This window comes from Sander vitreus, chromosome 6 (assembly GCF_031162955.1).
Source record: "Sander vitreus isolate 19-12246 chromosome 6, sanVit1, whole genome shotgun sequence".
NCBI lineage: Eukaryota > Metazoa > Chordata > Actinopteri > Perciformes > Percidae > Sander > Sander vitreus.
The window spans coordinates 1,832,184-1,850,473 of NC_135860.1; the positions used below are offsets into that span (position 1 = coordinate 1,832,184).

Below are 18,290 nucleotides of genomic sequence, written 5' to 3' on the forward strand. Positions count from 1 at the left end.
ACAAAAGGTCAGGTGCGTTCAAAACACCTGCAGTTTTCAGGATGTTAACAGCAATTAAAGTGGCCGATTATTGGTATGGCTCATGTAGCAAAAAAAAATAAAAACACAATATTTGTAGATCACACCGTTTCGACAATTAGGAGTGTAAACCTGCAAATTTACAGACATTTGAATGGGAATTTAGGAGAGGATACTCTTTAACTTAACCCCATTTCAGAGTTGAATAAAATATTTTAATGTAGAAAATGAGATATGCCTCATTTTCATTCTTCTGAGAATCTGACTGAAGCACCATCTGGAAGCATTTACACTTCATTTCAAGAATAGCACCAGTAAAACTCCCAGATAAATACTTCAAAATGTTCAGTTTCCTCTCAACCAAGCAACAAGACAGTTCGGCGATCCCACTTTACATCAGTGGACTGCTGCTGCTTCAGTCTAAACCTCAAACTGGTTAACCTGTACATTCACACAGTGTCCAAAGAACAGCAATTCCTGACAATCTCAAGTTTTAGAAAACCAAATGAATTAAAAGGCCGACAGGAGTTCCAGATTTAGTGTTTACATATTTTTATATATATATATATATATATATATATATATATATATATATATATATATATATATATATATATATATATATATATATATATATATATATATATATATATATATATATAAAACCTGCTACATAAAATTTGCTTTTCTAAAATCTTGTCCTGTTGGCGACAAGCTGATGTGATCAGAGACCTCGCTTCAGGTCAAACTGTACGAAGAGGTAGTGCGTCCTGCTCAGTGATTGGCTGGTTTCTCTGTGCTGCTGGGCGGAGTCAGGAGCGCTCCCACGGCGACGGGAGACATCCGACAGTCAGGGCTGTCAGGTCGAAGGTCATGAGATTTTCGCTGCACGACAGGAAACAAATTTAAACGTTAGTCACGACGGCTTGCTAAATATCCAAGGCTTGACACACAATTAGTCAACTTTTGAACATTAATGAATCTTCTACACCGTAAACATCATCCTGCTTTTATTTTGGTGGTACAGGTCGACATGTTCATACCGAGTCGACCGTTCTCTGGGACATGTTTTCATGCTAATCGAATGAGTCTCTAGCTTGAGACAAGCTAGCGCGAACAGCTGATTAGCTTCTAAAGCTAGTCGTCGGGGCACTGGGAAAGTAAAAAGAAAATCTCCATTTCTATACCACTAACAAGGCTCAAAATAGCACCACACTTCCACGGTAGCATAATGAGGGTCCCTACATGTAAACAGAAGCATTGGGAAATTGCAAGTGTACAGACAGTTTATTAAAAAGATAGTTTAGAAAGACCGTACTGTTCACGTATACAGGCGGGCGCCATCTTGGGAAAACAGTTCTGACGGTTTACATTCGATTAGCATGAAAACATAGCCCAGAGAAAGGTTGACTCGGTACACGTTATTAACCCCTTACGGGTCTTGCAAACTCAATTGAAAGCCTTTTTATTTTTGTAAACACCCTTAAGTGCTTGGATAGTTTGGGTCATAACTCTTCTGCCTCTCCGTAAAGAGATTTTACTTAGAGAATCGATCATTTTAACCCAGCCCTAACTAACAGCGGTGTGTGTGTGTGTGTGTGTGTGTCTCACCAGCAGGTCCAGATAAGCCACGTGTGTCTGGATGTTGTGCCGGGCGTCAGCTTTGACTTTGGAGAAGATCTTGAGTTGAGGTGTGGGTTGAGAGCGCAGGACGTCCATGAAGGGACTCATCCACCGGACACAAGGAGCCACGCCCTCCCACGTCAGACCTGACAGACACAGGACGGGTTAGGATTTAGAGTCAAATTAAAAAATATATATATATATATGAAAATCTATTACTCAGTATAAAAAGAATATTCTCAAAAACAAAAGCCTTAGAGTAGTACAAACACCCACAGAAAAAAAAAGTAGAAGACTCCTCCCCCCGTTAAAATACCCTCAGCTTTTCATGAATTAAAGTCATGGTTCAGAAGGACCTTTGTGATTTCAAAAGACAATCATGGACACAGAGGACCCACATACTAGGTGTTGAAATCAAATAATCGATGCATCCAATCGTGGACACGGACGATGCTGCATCGATAATCGGCCGGGCCATAATTGATTATTTCTGTTTACAATTGAATGTAGGCCTAACAACCTTTCTGTTTACATGTTCCGTTTTGCACATTCAGGAAGTGCCGTGTGCTCAGTGCTGTAGTTTTATGTATCCAATGTATTTAGTATTAGAGCACAGCAGAATATTTTGTTTTTGAATATTGAGAAGCTATGAATTAAATATCCTATATGGCTTTAATAGAACAATGTATTTGACGCATCACGATATCGAATCAAATTGCTGACGTGACAATTGTAATCGAAAGATCAGTGAAGACACACACAAATATTCTTCCATTTCTCATGTCAAGCATTTCACCTCAAATAACCCCGTTTGTTTTGTCCTTGTTAAAAAAAAAAAAAAAAACACCTAGATAAAAAAAACTTTAGTTGTGTCATCCTAGATAAACTACTCTGAGTGAATCTGTTCATAACGGCTACAACTGCTGGTCCAAGTAGCAGCTTTAAAAGCGGCCGTTCAGGCGGGAAAACCAAACTCACCTGAGACTTTATGGACCACGTCAAACGTGGAGAAGTGGCAGAAGGCCGCTGCGGCGAGAACGCTGTAGCTGTAGTCCAACGAGTGGATGTCCAGGATACACAGGTCCAACAGCTGCAACACACGGGTCAAAAAAGGTCAGTATGTGTTCTTTAGAAGAAGAAAAAACAAGGAGCTTTCGCCCCCCCCCCCGGTATGAAGGTACCTGTGTGATCTGGATGTACGTTTCCTGGGAGAACTGCGGCACCAGGAAGTTCTCCCCGTCTTTCTGGGCTTCCACCTGAGCGTATAGCTTCAACCAGGCGATGGGCGTCTCCGGACAGAGATTCCAGTTCAACGCCTGCAGGACGATGACGACAACATACAGGTCAACATAAGCGGAGACAGATACGGCGCCAACGCATGACATGCTGCACAGGTTTACACCGTGTTAACGGAACAACCAAAGAGGTTGTTGAATGCAGACTGGTTACTTCTTATTTAATATACAGAGAGAGACAGACAGACACAAGACAACTACACTTGTATACATGTACATTTTCCTCTCAAGTATATTTTTTGTGTTGGAAATTTCACGTTTTCTAGAAGAAGCTGTTTAGATGTTAAGTACTTCAACATTTTCACTTTAATGTTTTGGGAGGACTTATTTTAGTGATTTAAGAAACATTTTGGTCAAACTGTTTTGTTTTTTGTATTCTAGATGTTGAGGAGTTTTAAAATCATACCTTCAGTATGTGAAGCTCCGTGCGCTGGATGTCCCAAATGTCGCAGGCTCCGTCTGTGACGTAGGCAAAGTCTAAGATTTTAGGAGGGTAGATTTCCTGAAGACAAGAAGAAGAGGAGTTAGGTAAGTTATTAACAAACAGCAATTCAAAGTACACTCCCAATGTATACATCTACATGACCATTTAGTCCAGACTTTCACATACATTCAGATTTTAAATTGTAGCTAAGGCTGCAACAAAAGATTACATTTGTGTCGTTCATTTTCTTGATTAATGGATTCGTTGGTTGGTCTCTAAAATGTCAGAAGGAAAAAATAAAAAATGTGGATCAGAGTAGGGCTGCAGCTAGCGATTATTTTAGTAATCAAGTATTCGGATAAGAAATACTTTTGTTTTATTGAAGAGCAATAACAATAGTTTGGTTAAATTTTCTGAAAAAGCAACATTTGTTGCCTACGTTGCTTACAATCTCTCTCAAAAAACTAAACATATGAAGTGCATTTATGTGCCATATTACATTGTAACATTTCTAAAGAAAACATTTCCTGAAACGACAACCTCACACTAAAGGCATACATTAAACATACATAAACCTTAACTTTCAGAACTACAAGTTTCATCCTGAGACTGATCTGTATATAGGCCTATGTAAATATAAATATTATAATCTATTTTAATTTACACTTATGCTAGTAGATCGTTGATCAGCTGTTTCTCCGTGAAGAGACAGGAGAACAAGTCAACAAGTCGGCTCTTTAGATCAGACTGGTCGCTGCTACGTAGTTTCTCGTTTTGTTTTTGCTCGTTTGTGTGTTTGGTGTAGTTTCATCGTCCATACAACTCCGTGATTTACTTTTGTTGGGTCCGCTTCGTGGAATGGATGAGAAATGTTTTCTGTCGAGATGCTGAAGCGTTGACGTCGTGCTATTATTGTGCTAAGCTAGTTCAGTTTCTCAGTAGACACACTGTACAGGGTTTTCGTTTTAATTACGTTTGAACCAATTCCAAACTTTGGAGACTTTGTAGTTTTCTCCAGCCTGTCTCTTCTTAGCCCCTCACCATTTACGATCTGGCATGTGCCGCCCGCAGACTTGGCAGCGTCTGGTATGCGACAATAATGATGATCCGTGTGGAAACGCAGTCCGTCAGCAATACAACGTTGGTAACCCTGATTTAACGAAGCTTCGAGGCTAATCATTTTGCATCGAGGATTTTTTGTGATCAAATTATTCGAGGAATCATTTCAGCCCTAGATCAGAGTTTCCCCAAAAAGCCCAAGATGACGTCCTCAAATGTCATGTTTTGTCCACAACTCAAAGATATTCAGTTTACTGTCACAGAGGAGAGAAGAAGCTAGAACAATATTCACATTTAAGATGCTGGAATCAGAGAACGTTTACCCTTTTCATAAAAAAAAAAAGAAGAAAAGAAATGGTATCAAAATAGTTGCCAACTAATTGATTAATCTTTGTAGCGTTACATTGTAACATTTGGAAATGTGCTGAACTCTGGTTTATATTAATGTGTGCAGCCTGTGCATCAACATGCATGAAACGCCGATAAAAACTGGGTGTTGCGAGGAGGGAGACTCACCTCTATCTTGGAGGCGATGAAGAGCGCCGTGATGCCGATGAGCTGCAGGTAGTCTTTGTTGACGTTCTCCTGAGTCAGCATGAAGCGGTCGAAGAAGTCCTGGGCGAGGTAGGCCGTCTGCCGGTGGAGGGCGTACACCTCGCACACCTGCACGCACAGACAGAGTTTCACCAACTGAGAAATCTTTTCACCCCCCAGCTGATGTACGTAGACGGGGTGGAAATCACACGTGCTACCACCACACCAGATTTTACGTTATGTTATAATGTTTACTGATATTACAAAGTAGGGCTGCACGATATTAGGAAAATATCTAATTGCGATCATTGACTAATGCTGCAATTGTGACATGATTCTCTATATTGAGGGAATGATCACTTGTTATTCTCATTAAAACAAAATTAAACAGATTTTTCCATTAGTCTGTAGGCCAGGATGTCCCTGCAGCACCACAATACTTCAGAATGGTTAGACACAAATTGCCTTTAACAAATAGTGTGCCTCCCCGCCCCCCCCCCCGATTAGGATATTGCACTAGTCCATATTGCAATTTCGATATAACTGATTCATTGTGCAGCTCTATTACATTGACACACACACACACCAAAATAAAGGCGCATCTTAAAGAGGACGATATGCATCGATATTAGATTGTTGAAGTTAATCGATACATTGAATCGTTACACCCCTATGGCTGTACTTAAAAATGTAGATAAGGGGTGTTAAATCACAATAAGATACATCAACCGTCAGACAAAAATATATTTACTAATAAAGTCTGCAAAGAGCCGATTGGAATCCGGGGCCTGCGACCGATGCATAAGCCCATTTGTGTGTACCGATATTTTCACTTTATAGCGATGTTGGATCGTTGAGGATTTAAATCGATATATCGACCCAGGACTGTCATTTCACCCCTATGGCGGACTACTTAAACATGGTTACCAGGAGATTCTGCATCTTAAAAAAAGATCTGCGACCAATAAGAGGAATCAAACAATATTCCCGGTCCTCACCTCGAACAGCCAGTCGAGCAGGATGGCCCTCATGTTGGGCTGCAGTTTGGGATGCCGCTGCAGGTAGCTCCTGTCGTGAACGTACTTGAGCTCCTTGTTGAGCATTTTGATCCACACGTCGTCCGAGCTGGCCCAGCTGAAAGACAAGGAACAGTGGGGTTTTTTTTAAAACTCATTTCAAGAGCCGCCATCTTGGTTTTTATGCCTCAGCTGTATGCAAATCAAACATTGTACTTGTTGGGTGAGCTGACAGAACTATAACATCATGAGTTAGGGTCCAGCTCTTTCACTTAATACCAATATATGTACATATTGTTTCTGTTCTAGACATTTGCTTATTGCACTACTTTTTTCACTTTATTATGCACCAACCACCAAGACATTTGACAATAAACCAAGTTAAGATTAAGATCAAGTTAAATGTGTAGGGCTGCAACCGATGATTATTTTCATTGTCGTTTATTTGGTCTCTTAAAAAAAAGGTCAGGGGAAAGGGGGGATCATGGTTTCCCAAAGCCCAAGATGATGTCCTCAAATGTCATGTTTTGTTCACAATTTAGGCTTTTTTTTTTTTTTAAAACGGGGGAAGAAAAAAATAATGTCTCCAACAGATATCTAAATAGTTAGTGATTAAATTAATTGTTGACAATTAAAATAAATCGGTCTTTGCTGCTCCGTTTCAGGGCGTCTTCTCAATTTGATCCAAGCTCTGATTTGAAGTCAAAGTCTCAACTACAAGCAGAATTAACTGAACGAAGGTAGTAGACTCTGAATACAGAGTCGGGGGGAGTAGCAGCTCAGCGTGAGGTGTTGAGTAATTGACGCCTCGTTGAGGTGTAAAAACACACAGACTGTGTGGGAGGTGACTCATCGCGATATCCATTTGTTGACCGGATAATCGTAATTGAACTGTGAGACCAGTAAAGAGTCACACCCCTAACACACACACACACACACACACTCTCTTACCTGAGGCAGGGAATGGGGGAGGCCTTGATGAAGAGGTTTTTGAATCTGTACTGCTTGAAGCTCGACGGATCTGCAGGCTCCAGCTCTTTGTGGGGAGTTTCGATGAGGACGCACGGACTCGCTCCGTCCTCCGACCAACACTTCTGAGGGGGGGAAAAAAAAAAAACAAGACGCACGAGATGAATAAAAACAGGAAGATTCAGACCGGCTGTATGGTCAATAGGGCTGCACGATATGAGGAAAATATGCCATATGAGATAACTATTATGATAACGAGAACTTGCGATATATAAACATATTCAAGTGTACTCCGTTCTGACTGTTGCTTTTAGTATTCTAATACAAATTTATAGTTGAATTTAAAAAGGAAATCATTTCTTTTATTGAACAAATTGAACATAAAAAGGCACTACTTAAAAAGAATGAGTTACATTTTAATTTGCAGTTTTTTTACTGATATTTTCTTTCAACCAACACAAAAATCTCGTAGGGTCTATTGCGATTTTGTCCGACAGACGATGTGCATCTACAGATTCAGGTACACAGTCACAAGTCAGAGTATAGACTGAGATGCGGTTTCTCAAAATGCTACACACATTTGCAAATACTGCAACAATACGGTCCTCAAATGACTCTACTCATGAACAGTCAAATCTGAAGAGTTCAGTTTTTACCCATATGTCCTATGTACTGTGAGGACAAAAAGCCAGAGTCCAATTCCTTGTACATGTTCACACACTTTAAGCAACATAATCTTTATAACATAATCTCACTTTATAATAACTACGTTTATATAGCGCTTTGTCATAGACACTCAAAGCGCTTCAAACTTAAACTTCCTGACTAGTTTTCTTCCTTAAATCTTTACTGTGAGCAACTGCGACTTATTACCGAGTGGATCAATAAACTATTGTGATTCACTTTAAAACACCATAAAATTGTATTCTAAAAAGTCTGTATTTTTATTTTTAATTTTGTTATTGTTGCATTTTTCATCCATTGGATTGATTATATTCTTCTGTACAACTACATGTTGCTGTATGCATTTTAGCGTAAACCACTATTAAGTTTACGCGCAATTAAATGCGCAAAAAAAAAACAAAAATCAAAGTGCATCGCCACTGTGAACTTCATTTTTCCAATCGAGTCCTGTGGTGACACCTTGTGGTGAGAACAAGGTACTGCACAGTCACTGTTGAAACTCCCGAGTCACTTTACCATGACCTCTCGTCACCAAGATGAATCCCATAAAGTTACAGTAACCACTTTGTTCAATATATAGATCATGTGTAGGGGGCAAACAGGGACAAAAGCTGGCGAAAAAGTGAAAAACACAACGGAATAAGAAATTATTCTATATCATTTAGGAGTACAACAAAATGGTCGCTCTAAACCAGTGGCTCCACAACCTTTTTGGTCGGAGCCCCCCTCCCCCCCAAAGCCCTGTCACATGAACTCATGTACCCCTTCATCAATTCCCAATGCGTGTTCCAAATGTATAAAACCATTCGGTATGCAATATGTGAATATTATACAATTGAACAGTCAATATTTAGGTTTGTTAGGTCAGTAATCAATACTACTAACTTACTAGGCTTCTACTAGGAGTGAAGCTGAATGTGTCACCATTTATCCATTAACATTACTTTTTGACAACCATTTCAACTGTTAATTTCGCCCGTAGGCCAACTATTTTAACCGTTAGCCAATTTCTGGCTATTTTGAAACAGTTTCGCCATTACTTTAGCTAGTCAATTTAACCGTTATGTCTACCACTTATTACCTTCAGCTCAACTTTAGTGCTTACCGAACTGCAACACGTAGTGTCCAGGTGTTAGTTGGCTTGATGTTAATGAGTCTTCCCTACGTACACCCTGAAGTCTGTTTTATGGTTCTGCGGAGGCTCCACGCAGAGCTTTCTCCGTAGCCTACGTAAGTGGACTGATGTTTATACTTGTGCGCCGTGTGTGCGTCGAGCCGGCATGTGTGATAGAGCGAAGGATCAGTGAGAGCGTGATGGCGATTCAGAGCGAGTACCGACTCTAGAGTCAGTGTGATACAAAGTGTCTCCCCTGTTCTGACCACGGTGGGAAATCTGGAGCAGGAGGAGTTAACCCTCTCCTTGATTTCATGTTGTTTCTGGAGAAGGAGAACCAGGAAATGAGTCGGGGGGAATGCAACGCTACCAAGTGACCGAGTGACGTGTAGTTACATTTTTCGCGAGGTGCACGTCGGGCTACGGCATAGGGTCCGGCGCAGAACTATAAAACAGCCTTAAGGCACAGCCCACTGGTTTGGGAATCGCTGCTCCAAATATAGAAAACTACAGAAAACTGCAAATGATATGCTGAAAATACACTAGTACGACTACACAGTTTTCAAACAGGGCAGGGCAGACTGGGAGGCAAAACAGATAACTAGTAACACATCCCATTCTTAACTCTTATCAGTTACACACACACACACACACACACAATCATTCAGAGTTAATGACACGTGGACACACTGACCTGTATTTCATAGCTTTGTTTCTTGGCAGCAGGTTGTAGCTTTTTCTTGGAGGGCTGGAGAAGAAAATAAAAATAAACTGGTGAGTTGGCATCAGTGCTAAACTGATAATCACAAAAAGGAAACCCACACACACCTCTGATTTCCTTTTCTTCAGTGGGGCTCTGACGGTCGGCTCGAGTGTGTTTGAATCTCTGGCTTGCAAAGTGATGCGACCGCTGAAATGAAAAATGAAGTACATCAGCTTCACAGATTTAGGTCCGGACACAGGCAGTCGCTCAACTGGCGGGAGTCAATTTAGAGTTTTAGCTTGGCCATGTACGACGGACGGGTTTATCAAATATGTTTTAAGTCGCAGCGGTTAATTATCTCATCTCGCTCAAGTTCCTGTTGAATTGAAACAAGAGTAACGTTTACATGACTAAAATGAAATGCAAGTGATAACACTGACGTTTAGTGAAACCGTATTGGCGACTGATCTAATGTCATTCCATAAATTTGTCTGAAATAATGTTTCGGATCAAGATCAAGTGAAAACTATATTTCTCATAGTTTTGTGAGAATGCATACATTATCAATATGAGAAAATGGAAATGTACAAGGGTATTTTGATACATGTTAGCCTAATCACACAGCAGCTCTATTAAAACTGGACTTTTCCCTCTTGGTATGGAGGCCCCATGTTGGTCCCCACACCACAGTTTGAGAACAAACACCAGCTGCTTACCTGCGTCTGAACATTGTGTCGAGTGTATTTATGGCTCTGCAAAATAAAAAAGGGAACAGGTGAGATTTTCATCCAAAAAAGTACATGCATGCATACATACATACATACATACATACATACATACATATGACAGCATGGGCTACATATAGGATGAGAAATTAGGGATTTTATTAAATATAATGAATCTAAAATCTCCTGGGAAGCACTTCATGATCTGTTACAGGGTTCTGGGGCCATGTTGAGGAGCCACTGGGCCCCAACTTACAACATGTTGGAGGTTGTACAAGCCTGTAACATGCCAGAGCCAAGTAAAACGACTAAATAATGTTATAAAGAGACTAACTGGCTCTTGGAAAGTCCTGGAGAAGCCACACAAGGACCCCCAATATGCAACAAAAACTCACATTTTACATGCTCAGTTCGGACCTGGTGGTAGTTAGCTTGTGATGAAAGACACAGGTTAGCTTGTGACCACCAAGAAAAAGAGAGGCAAAGTAGCTCATGGAGCAATACTGGTCGACTAAGAAAGATAAAGCTCCACATGAGAAGACTAGGATAAGCAAAGCCAAACGGGTACAAAACAGATATAACTTAATATAAAAGAGCCAGACTAGCCAGCCAAGCTCTGTAAGCTAGTGTGGTAAGTACAGCCAAGAAGGAGGGGGGCTGGTTGTTCCCTCGATTTCAAACAAAAAAAGCTCAAAAATGCTGCATTTTAACCAACGTTTATCACCCACAGTGAATAAACAAACATCTGCAGACGACGTTAGTGTAAGTTGATTGTATGAAAACGCGAAAATATGGACTTTATTTGAGGATTGAAACTCAAAGACGCGCCAATTTCCGAAGCTCAAAAGCGGGAGGATTTGAGCCCTGCCTCCGCTGAACCTCCTCCGGGTTTGGGGGGGAAACTAGTAAAAATGACCGCTTAATATAAGCTATATCGACTTTAAACTGCTCTCCATTGCTAGATTAAACTCATGGTAACATCATATGTGAACACAAACCGTTTTAAACGTCGACAAGCGCCATTAAAGCCAAGTAAACCGAGACCACAGCGAGGCTAAGTTATGGAGGGGAGCTACAGTAATTAGCAAACTTAGCCGGGCAACCGCTAACTAGGTCAACAATAACCAGCTAACCCAGATATGACGATAAACTGATGTCCTGCTGCTTTTGCATGCAAACAGCTGAATAGTTGCTCGGTTTAGAAAAACAGGGAAAAAATAGAGACAAATTATAAAAGCACCTTTCTGAGAGTTTTAAAGTAACAGGAGCAGCCTCAGTGTTTGTAGGAAAAAACTCCACTAAAACCCCAAATATCACTACACACTTTTAGGACAACATGTCAGATTCAAGCGAGGTAAACTCGATGGTACGAGTAGAGAAAAAGCCCTTAAAATAAGATAAAATACAAGGTAAAACTATAAGTTATGGCTGCAGTCCTTCGCTTGTCCAGATTTAAATCCACGTACCACCAAACTACGCCGAGAAAGACGGATATTTAAGATGGAAATGTGCAATAAAAACCCCAAGAGTACATAAAGAGTAATACTATGTTGTGTAACTACATATATGAGTATAAATGCGCTCTCCGGCTCGGGGGTCTTACCTCCTCGGTGATCAATGAATGAATGCATCAGCTGTGGCGCCGGCGCCAATCCTTGTATCCGCATCGGCTTGCCGCTGCCCACTGCGCATGTCCGTTACCAGTTCACAGAAACGCGCTAAATACTCAAATCTAGGCTGAGATTTTTACAAACGAACAGTAACGAAGGGTTTAAATGTGATTCACATACACCTCTTTTGAATATAACATCTTATTGGAAGCGTTAAAACGCGATTAAGCGGGTTGTTTACCGTGTTTCACCGGAGCTTACATTCATTTCTAACGGACACCGTATCGAAGGAAGGTTTTTTGAAATAAAAACCGCTTTCCGTTCATTCCGGTTAAACTTTAACGACTCCGGACAGGCAAAGAAACCACGTTACATCGAAAATGTACGGTAAAATCCACTCTCTATGGAGTTATTTAGCTTCTTTTTCCCGGCACTGAGACAGCTTCCGCGTACGAGTCCCGCCTATGGGAGGGGTCTTCGTGACGTCGAGCCAATCCGAGAGCGAGCGACTGCCGCGTGCTTCCTCTGCAGAATGTAAACAGAAAGAGCACGTGGAGCTGCTGTCAAACCGCTGATGGAGAGTAACTGCTGCTGACATGTGGCTTTATTTCATATTATAAACAGACTCTTGTCTTAAATAATAAGACAGTGCAACTATATTTAAATACTACGCAATATCTGGCGGTAAAGTAAGTAATTGCAGTTACTCGCGTGCTGTATTAAGAACAATTTTGAGGTACTTTTACTTTAATGGTGTGTTTTCATGTCATGCTACGTTTAAACTGCCACTCTTCAACATTTCAGAGGTAAATATTGTTTACTTGACTACATTATACATTTATTAAGTTAAGCATACGAGCCGTTTATTATCGAAAGCGCCAAAAACGTCGAAAAAGCGTAAGAAACGTCGATAAAAGCGTCTTAAAGGTCGAAACTGCGCCAGAAACGTCCAAAAAGTGGCCAAAAACGTCACATAAAACATTAAAAGGCGTAAAAACTACTGTGGATAATAAAACCCAACAGCTGATATTGGCTCCTGTGTTTGCTATTCTAATCTCAACCTAATAACCTAATCATAAAATGTAAGGACCTGATGTGCATATAAACACCCAATCAAAACTGAAAATGATCACTTTAACTTACTTGTGTTAACCCTTGATGAACAGTGGTCTAGTTTTAGTGAAAATATTGGTAAGAGTAAGAGGTAGAAGTATTCAAAGCCTATACTCAAGTAAAAGTAGCAAGAAATAATCAATTAAATTATTACTCAAGTTAAAGTGCGTAAGGATTATTAGCTAAATACTTATAAAAGTCAAATTCTTAATATTGCTACTGTCAGTTGAGGATGCAATAAGCAGCATTTAAATGTTGTAGCTGGCCTTAGGAGAACACATTCTACCTTTTGTTAGTATACTTTTGAGTTACTTAATCTACTATATAACGTGCATTATGTGCTCGTTCTAGGTTTTAAAAATCCTAATCTGCAAAGTAATCGGTAACCCGCAGCTGTCAAATGAATATAGGCTAGACAATAATATTGTATATATCTATCTGAAGTATAGTGCAGCACTGTAACGTGGAGCAGGGCCCCTGCTGCAGGGGCGATTCTAGGATCAGACCTTTAGGGGGGCTCAGCCCCTAATGAGAATGTGACACGGATACAGTGCTAAATCAGTTATTTCATTATCCAATAATCTCTGAGCTAGCTACTGAACGTCAGATAACGTTTTTTGACACTTTATAAGTCACAGTAATAACGACCAGTTTGACACAATGTTCTAACATTCAGCAATTTTAGTTGCTTACGTTTCAATTTGGGTTCTAATCTGCACCATGAAATGACCAAATTTCTTCTCTGGTGACTACCAACGTTAAACTTCACAACTGCACTGCTCTCCCTCTGACAGATCAGATAGAGACTCAGCCAAAGGCGGGAGTCTGGCACAATAACGCCCTCTGATTGGCCAACACAACGTTTCTGTTAACCCTTCTTGACTGGGTTACAGGTGCGTAGCATCGGCGACAGACACACAGGATATTAAACCTGTTTCAAGCCCTCTGAACCTGTCATTGTTTGTCCTCTGCCACTAAAAGACACGTTCACAAACTCTAACTTGAAGCACTAAAAGCGATTTGGCTTGAGCCCCCACCCCCTAAAAAGGGTCTAAAATCACCAATGACGTGGAGCCTTAAAGCTCAGTATGAATGAGCACATATTTGTGAAAGAACAAAAGTTTTTTTTGCTAAGAATCAACTAAAAAAATTACACAATGTAGGTTTAAGCTTAACTGTATCTGTGGATGACTACCTACAGGCCGGTAAGCCTGTCATCAATGTTGTATCCCCTGTTGAAGATCTCTGCTTTAAAACACCAAAGTCATAGCCTGGTTGACACCCTTCTCAGTTACAACTGAGAAGGGTCTGGGGAAGGTTCATTCACAGCCCATTTCCAAAGGGGCGTCACCAACGGACGCCGCTCGAATGCCTCTGGCAGCGGCATCAACGGGTTGCTGCGCTTCGGTGGCCGTCACGTTGAATGTAAACAAAAAGCTGCTCGCCGTCGCTCCGCTATCGTCATCGTGTAAAGCCCGCCTCAACGGTTGCGATTGGTGCCTCGATTTGGAAAAATTGGAAATGGGCTTGAATGGGCTCTCGGCCAGACGGACTTGCAGAGCAAATCTCAAATTTGCCGGAAGTTCGTCAGGGTTTTCCCAGACTACCAACGTCACACAATAACAGACAAACTAACCGAGGCAGCTGACTCTGGAGAATTAGCTCAAACAAGCAGACTTCAAAACATCTGAAATATCCCTTTAAGACAGCTTTGTCTTCTATGGAGGGCTGAACACAAACCAACAGAGACAGGAGAGCTGCGTATGAAAACATTTATTATAGGCTAATGAGAGAGATCACATGTATTAACTATTACAGTCTGAAAACAGATGACCCCACTTTTTAATTAGCTTTTTGTTGACATCAGAACAGAGTGAATTGATCTGTCATACATCAAAAAATACAAAGATGGAGACCAGTTATGTCGATAAATTAAAAAAAAGATAACCCTAAAAGTCCTACAACCTTTTTTTTCCTTTTTGGCAAAGTGCTGTATTATTCCAGTAAACTACACAAATAAAAGCAACAAAAGACTAACACGTGGTGAAAAATAAAAATGCCACAGATATTCTTCACACATTTTTTTGTTTGTTTTTTAAAATAAAACAAGAAAAGAGGTTTTGCTACATCATTCTGTCTGGTTTGTTGAGTCTTATAAAATGCTGGGCGGGCGGGCGGGGCAAACAAGCTTCCTCCGAGTGGTGCATAGTTGGTTTCTGATGTCCGTTTGTGTGTGTTTTATTATAGATTACGTCCACTCAGGAAAACTAATAAAAAAGGGAGTTCAAGTTCTTCATTGATGCATTGTCATTTCAACATTTCAACCTGGAAGGCACGAGATCCACAAATTTTCAAAGGCATTGAACAAAAACATTTACAAATCCCTGTTAGTTTGATGATAGAGAGATGAACTGAGAACTAAAATAATAAAAAATAAAAAAAATAATAAAATAAGGCTCCTGACAGCCGGAGGAGACCGATCATCATGTTCGTCTCCTCCAATCCCTTCTGTCTTTAAGTTTGCCTTTTAAAAACAAAATAACATTGTCTACGATTGCAAAGCTCCATAGCAGAGAGACAGAGAGCCAGAGAGACATTTGAGAAATAAGACAGAAGCATGAATACACCAGAGAGAAGCACTCAGCTATACGATTATTTACATCAAACCGTACAGACGTTAATAATGCTGCTGTCCCATCGGCACGGAGACCACAGAGACAAACTGAAGTCGGATGGAGATTCAGGAACCACACTGCAAAAAGCCTCCATCACAGCTGGATCTTTCCTGAGCTTTAAAAACTTGTCTTTTGTGTGTTTGTACTACACAAATGTGGATATTTTGTGTATCTTCAAACACGATCCACTTCCTGAACTTCTTTATGAATCACTTCACTTATTCTGCTCGTTTACTGTTGATGTGTTTAATGTAGGGCTGTCAAAATAACGCGTTCATTTCGATTAATTAATCTGAGAAAAAATAACGCGTTAAAAAAAATTAACGCAGATTAATCCATTCCATATTGACGTTTGCATACAGACGAAAATCTGGTGCCACTGATATGTCTGCGCTTCTCTCTGCTGCTCTGAAACAGACGTTACAGGAAACACAAACACCGCTGCATGTGACGCTAGTTAACACTATACTCAACAGCAGCTCACGTTAGCCTACCGCTAGCTAGTTAACACTATACTCAAGAGCAGCTAACGTTAGCCTACCGCTAGCTAGTTAACACTATACTCAACAGCAGCTCACGTTAGCCTACCGCTAGCTAGTTAACACTATACTCAACAGCAGCTCACGTTAGCCTACCGCTAGCTAGTTAACACTATACTCAAGAGCAGCTAACGTTAGCCTACCGCTAGCTAGTTAACACTATACTCAACAGCAGCTAACGTTAGCCTACCGCTAGCTAGTTAACACTATACTCAACAGCAGCTCACGTTAGCCTACCGCTAGCTAGTTAACACTATACTTAACAGCAGCTAACGTTAGCCTACCGCTAGCTAGTTAACACTATACTCAACAGCAGCTAACGTTAGCCTACCGCTAGCTAGTAGCTGGATTAAACATGGTTAAAATGCTGACAGCTAACGCTAAACGGTGTAAAGTGTGACTGTGTTTTACTGTAGAGGATTCAACACCGGGATGTAACAATCTGCAGCTGCCGTTGGAGAAACAACACAGACGGTGCGTTCAATGAAACTGGTAAACTACAGGCTCCTGGTGCATTTGAAGTTATTGTAAATGTCCTTTTACCATCTGGTTGTTGTTTTTGTCGTTTAACAGCAATTTACTAGTGAAATAAGTTATTGTTATTGTTATACATTATTATTAAATCATTTAATTTTGACCATACGGCCTTAGCAATAAACAAGCCGTCCTTTAATGTCACCAACTGTTGTTTAGTACCCTTTTTTTTTCTTTTCTTTTTTTACTTTCTTAAAAAGTATCGGTTCAGGCGCCGTTAATTATGTATGCGATTCATTTTGATTAATTAATCACAGAGTATGTAATTAATTAGATTACTTTTTTTAATCGATTGACAGCCCTAGTTTAATGTTTAACTCAATAAAATCGACTCTGAAATCACTGAGGACGAATTATTCGTTATTATTATTCTTGTCAACCAAATATGAAGGTCTAGCCTTTTTCTAATGTTTTGAGATCATTTGATAACATTTTGAGCAGATTTTCACAACACATCCTCGGAAAGATTATGATTTAAAAGTTTAAACATGAGATTCGATATGGAAGTCCATTTATGCCAAGAAAAGAAAGTAATGTGTGAAAAGTCAGGAATAATCAAAAAAAACACTCACAGTAAATCAAAGTTATGAGATGTGAAGGCTTAAAGTTTGAGAGAAGGTAAAAATCTGGCTAGTTTTACGTACTTTATACCCAAAAGTTGATGCAGTAATTCCAAATTTGTGAGTCGAAATTTGTGAAATGTAGTTTGAGATAAGTCAAAATCCCTGAGATAGTGAGTCAACTTTTTGACCTTTAATGTCCCAATTATAAGTTGAGAAGTTGTCATGATGACATAAATACAGGCTCTCAGCTCATTATCTCATTATTTAGACTTTTAAAAGTAATACTTTTGGACTTTCCATCTCGTACTTTTGACTCACTTTGCTTTTTTTTATTTTTTTTATTTTTTAAATTTCAACATTTCGTCTATTATTTTCTTTTCCTGACAGAAATGTGCGTCCACTGGACTCAGTCCAACTGTCAGATGGACAGTTTGCAGTGTGGCGATTCGGCCCGGGCTCTCTATACTTTCCCAACAGCAGAGGCATTAAACATTAGACAGTCCACTGTTTCAGAGCACCGAGGCCGAGAACAGTTAGACGCTTAAAAAGTTAAACAACTAAAAAAAAAAAATCTGTATTATAAACTAGTGAAAAGGTTAAAGATCATTGCTACTTTTTTGGTTTAAATATTTTAACAGTTTAGCAAAAAAAAAATAAAAAAAAATGTAACTAAGTTAACACAGAAAATAGAATAGATAAGAAGCATAAAGTACATTTCTAAAAACCATGTTAGGTCAAATATAAACATCGCAAAAAACCCCAACAGTTTCTCTCCATCTTGATGGGTTTCCAACAGTCGACTGAGAGCATCAAGAGTTCGTTTTCACAGCCCTGGGACCAAGATAAACTAAAACTATAAGTCGATTATTTCTCACAAACATTTTTCACGAGGGAAAGCTCTGCCGGGGACAGAGCTGGAAAAAACAGTCTGATCACGCACAATGAAATCATCAGCCGTCAAGTAAATCTGCATTTTTCTAAAGAGTAAAAGGTGATTGGTTGTGACCCTGAGAAGTAGACTGCAGATTCATTTTTTAAGAACATAAAATAATAAAAAATATTTTTCCATTTTTCAATGTTTTTTTCCCCCAC

General features: G+C 39.9%; 1 protein-coding gene across 2 annotated transcripts; it reads right to left on the reverse strand.

The window, feature by feature from the left end:
* Window positions 1-687: 687 nt before the first annotated feature.
* Window positions 688-12,215, reverse strand: ccne2 (cyclin E2). 2 transcript variants are annotated; one of them, XM_078251771.1, is made up of 12 exons: window positions 11,768-12,215; window positions 10,156-10,191; window positions 9,565-9,646; window positions 9,431-9,484; window positions 6,921-7,060; window positions 5,952-6,087; window positions 4,936-5,082; window positions 3,343-3,438; window positions 2,823-2,957; window positions 2,620-2,731; window positions 1,630-1,787; window positions 688-903 (listed from the first exon to the last, which is right to left on the reverse strand). In XM_078251771.1, the coding sequence occupies exons 2-12, from the start codon at window positions 10,167-10,169 to the stop codon at window positions 793-795; spliced, it is 1,185 nt and encodes a 394-aa protein (XP_078107897.1). In that variant the 5' UTR covers window positions 10,170-10,191; window positions 11,768-12,215; the 3' UTR covers window positions 688-792. The 2 variants fall into 2 exon arrangements, with proteins under 2 accessions (XP_078107897.1, XP_078107896.1); XM_078251770.1 differs by having other exon boundaries at window positions 6,921-7,063.
* Between the last annotated feature and the right edge of the window lie 6,075 nt (window positions 12,216-18,290).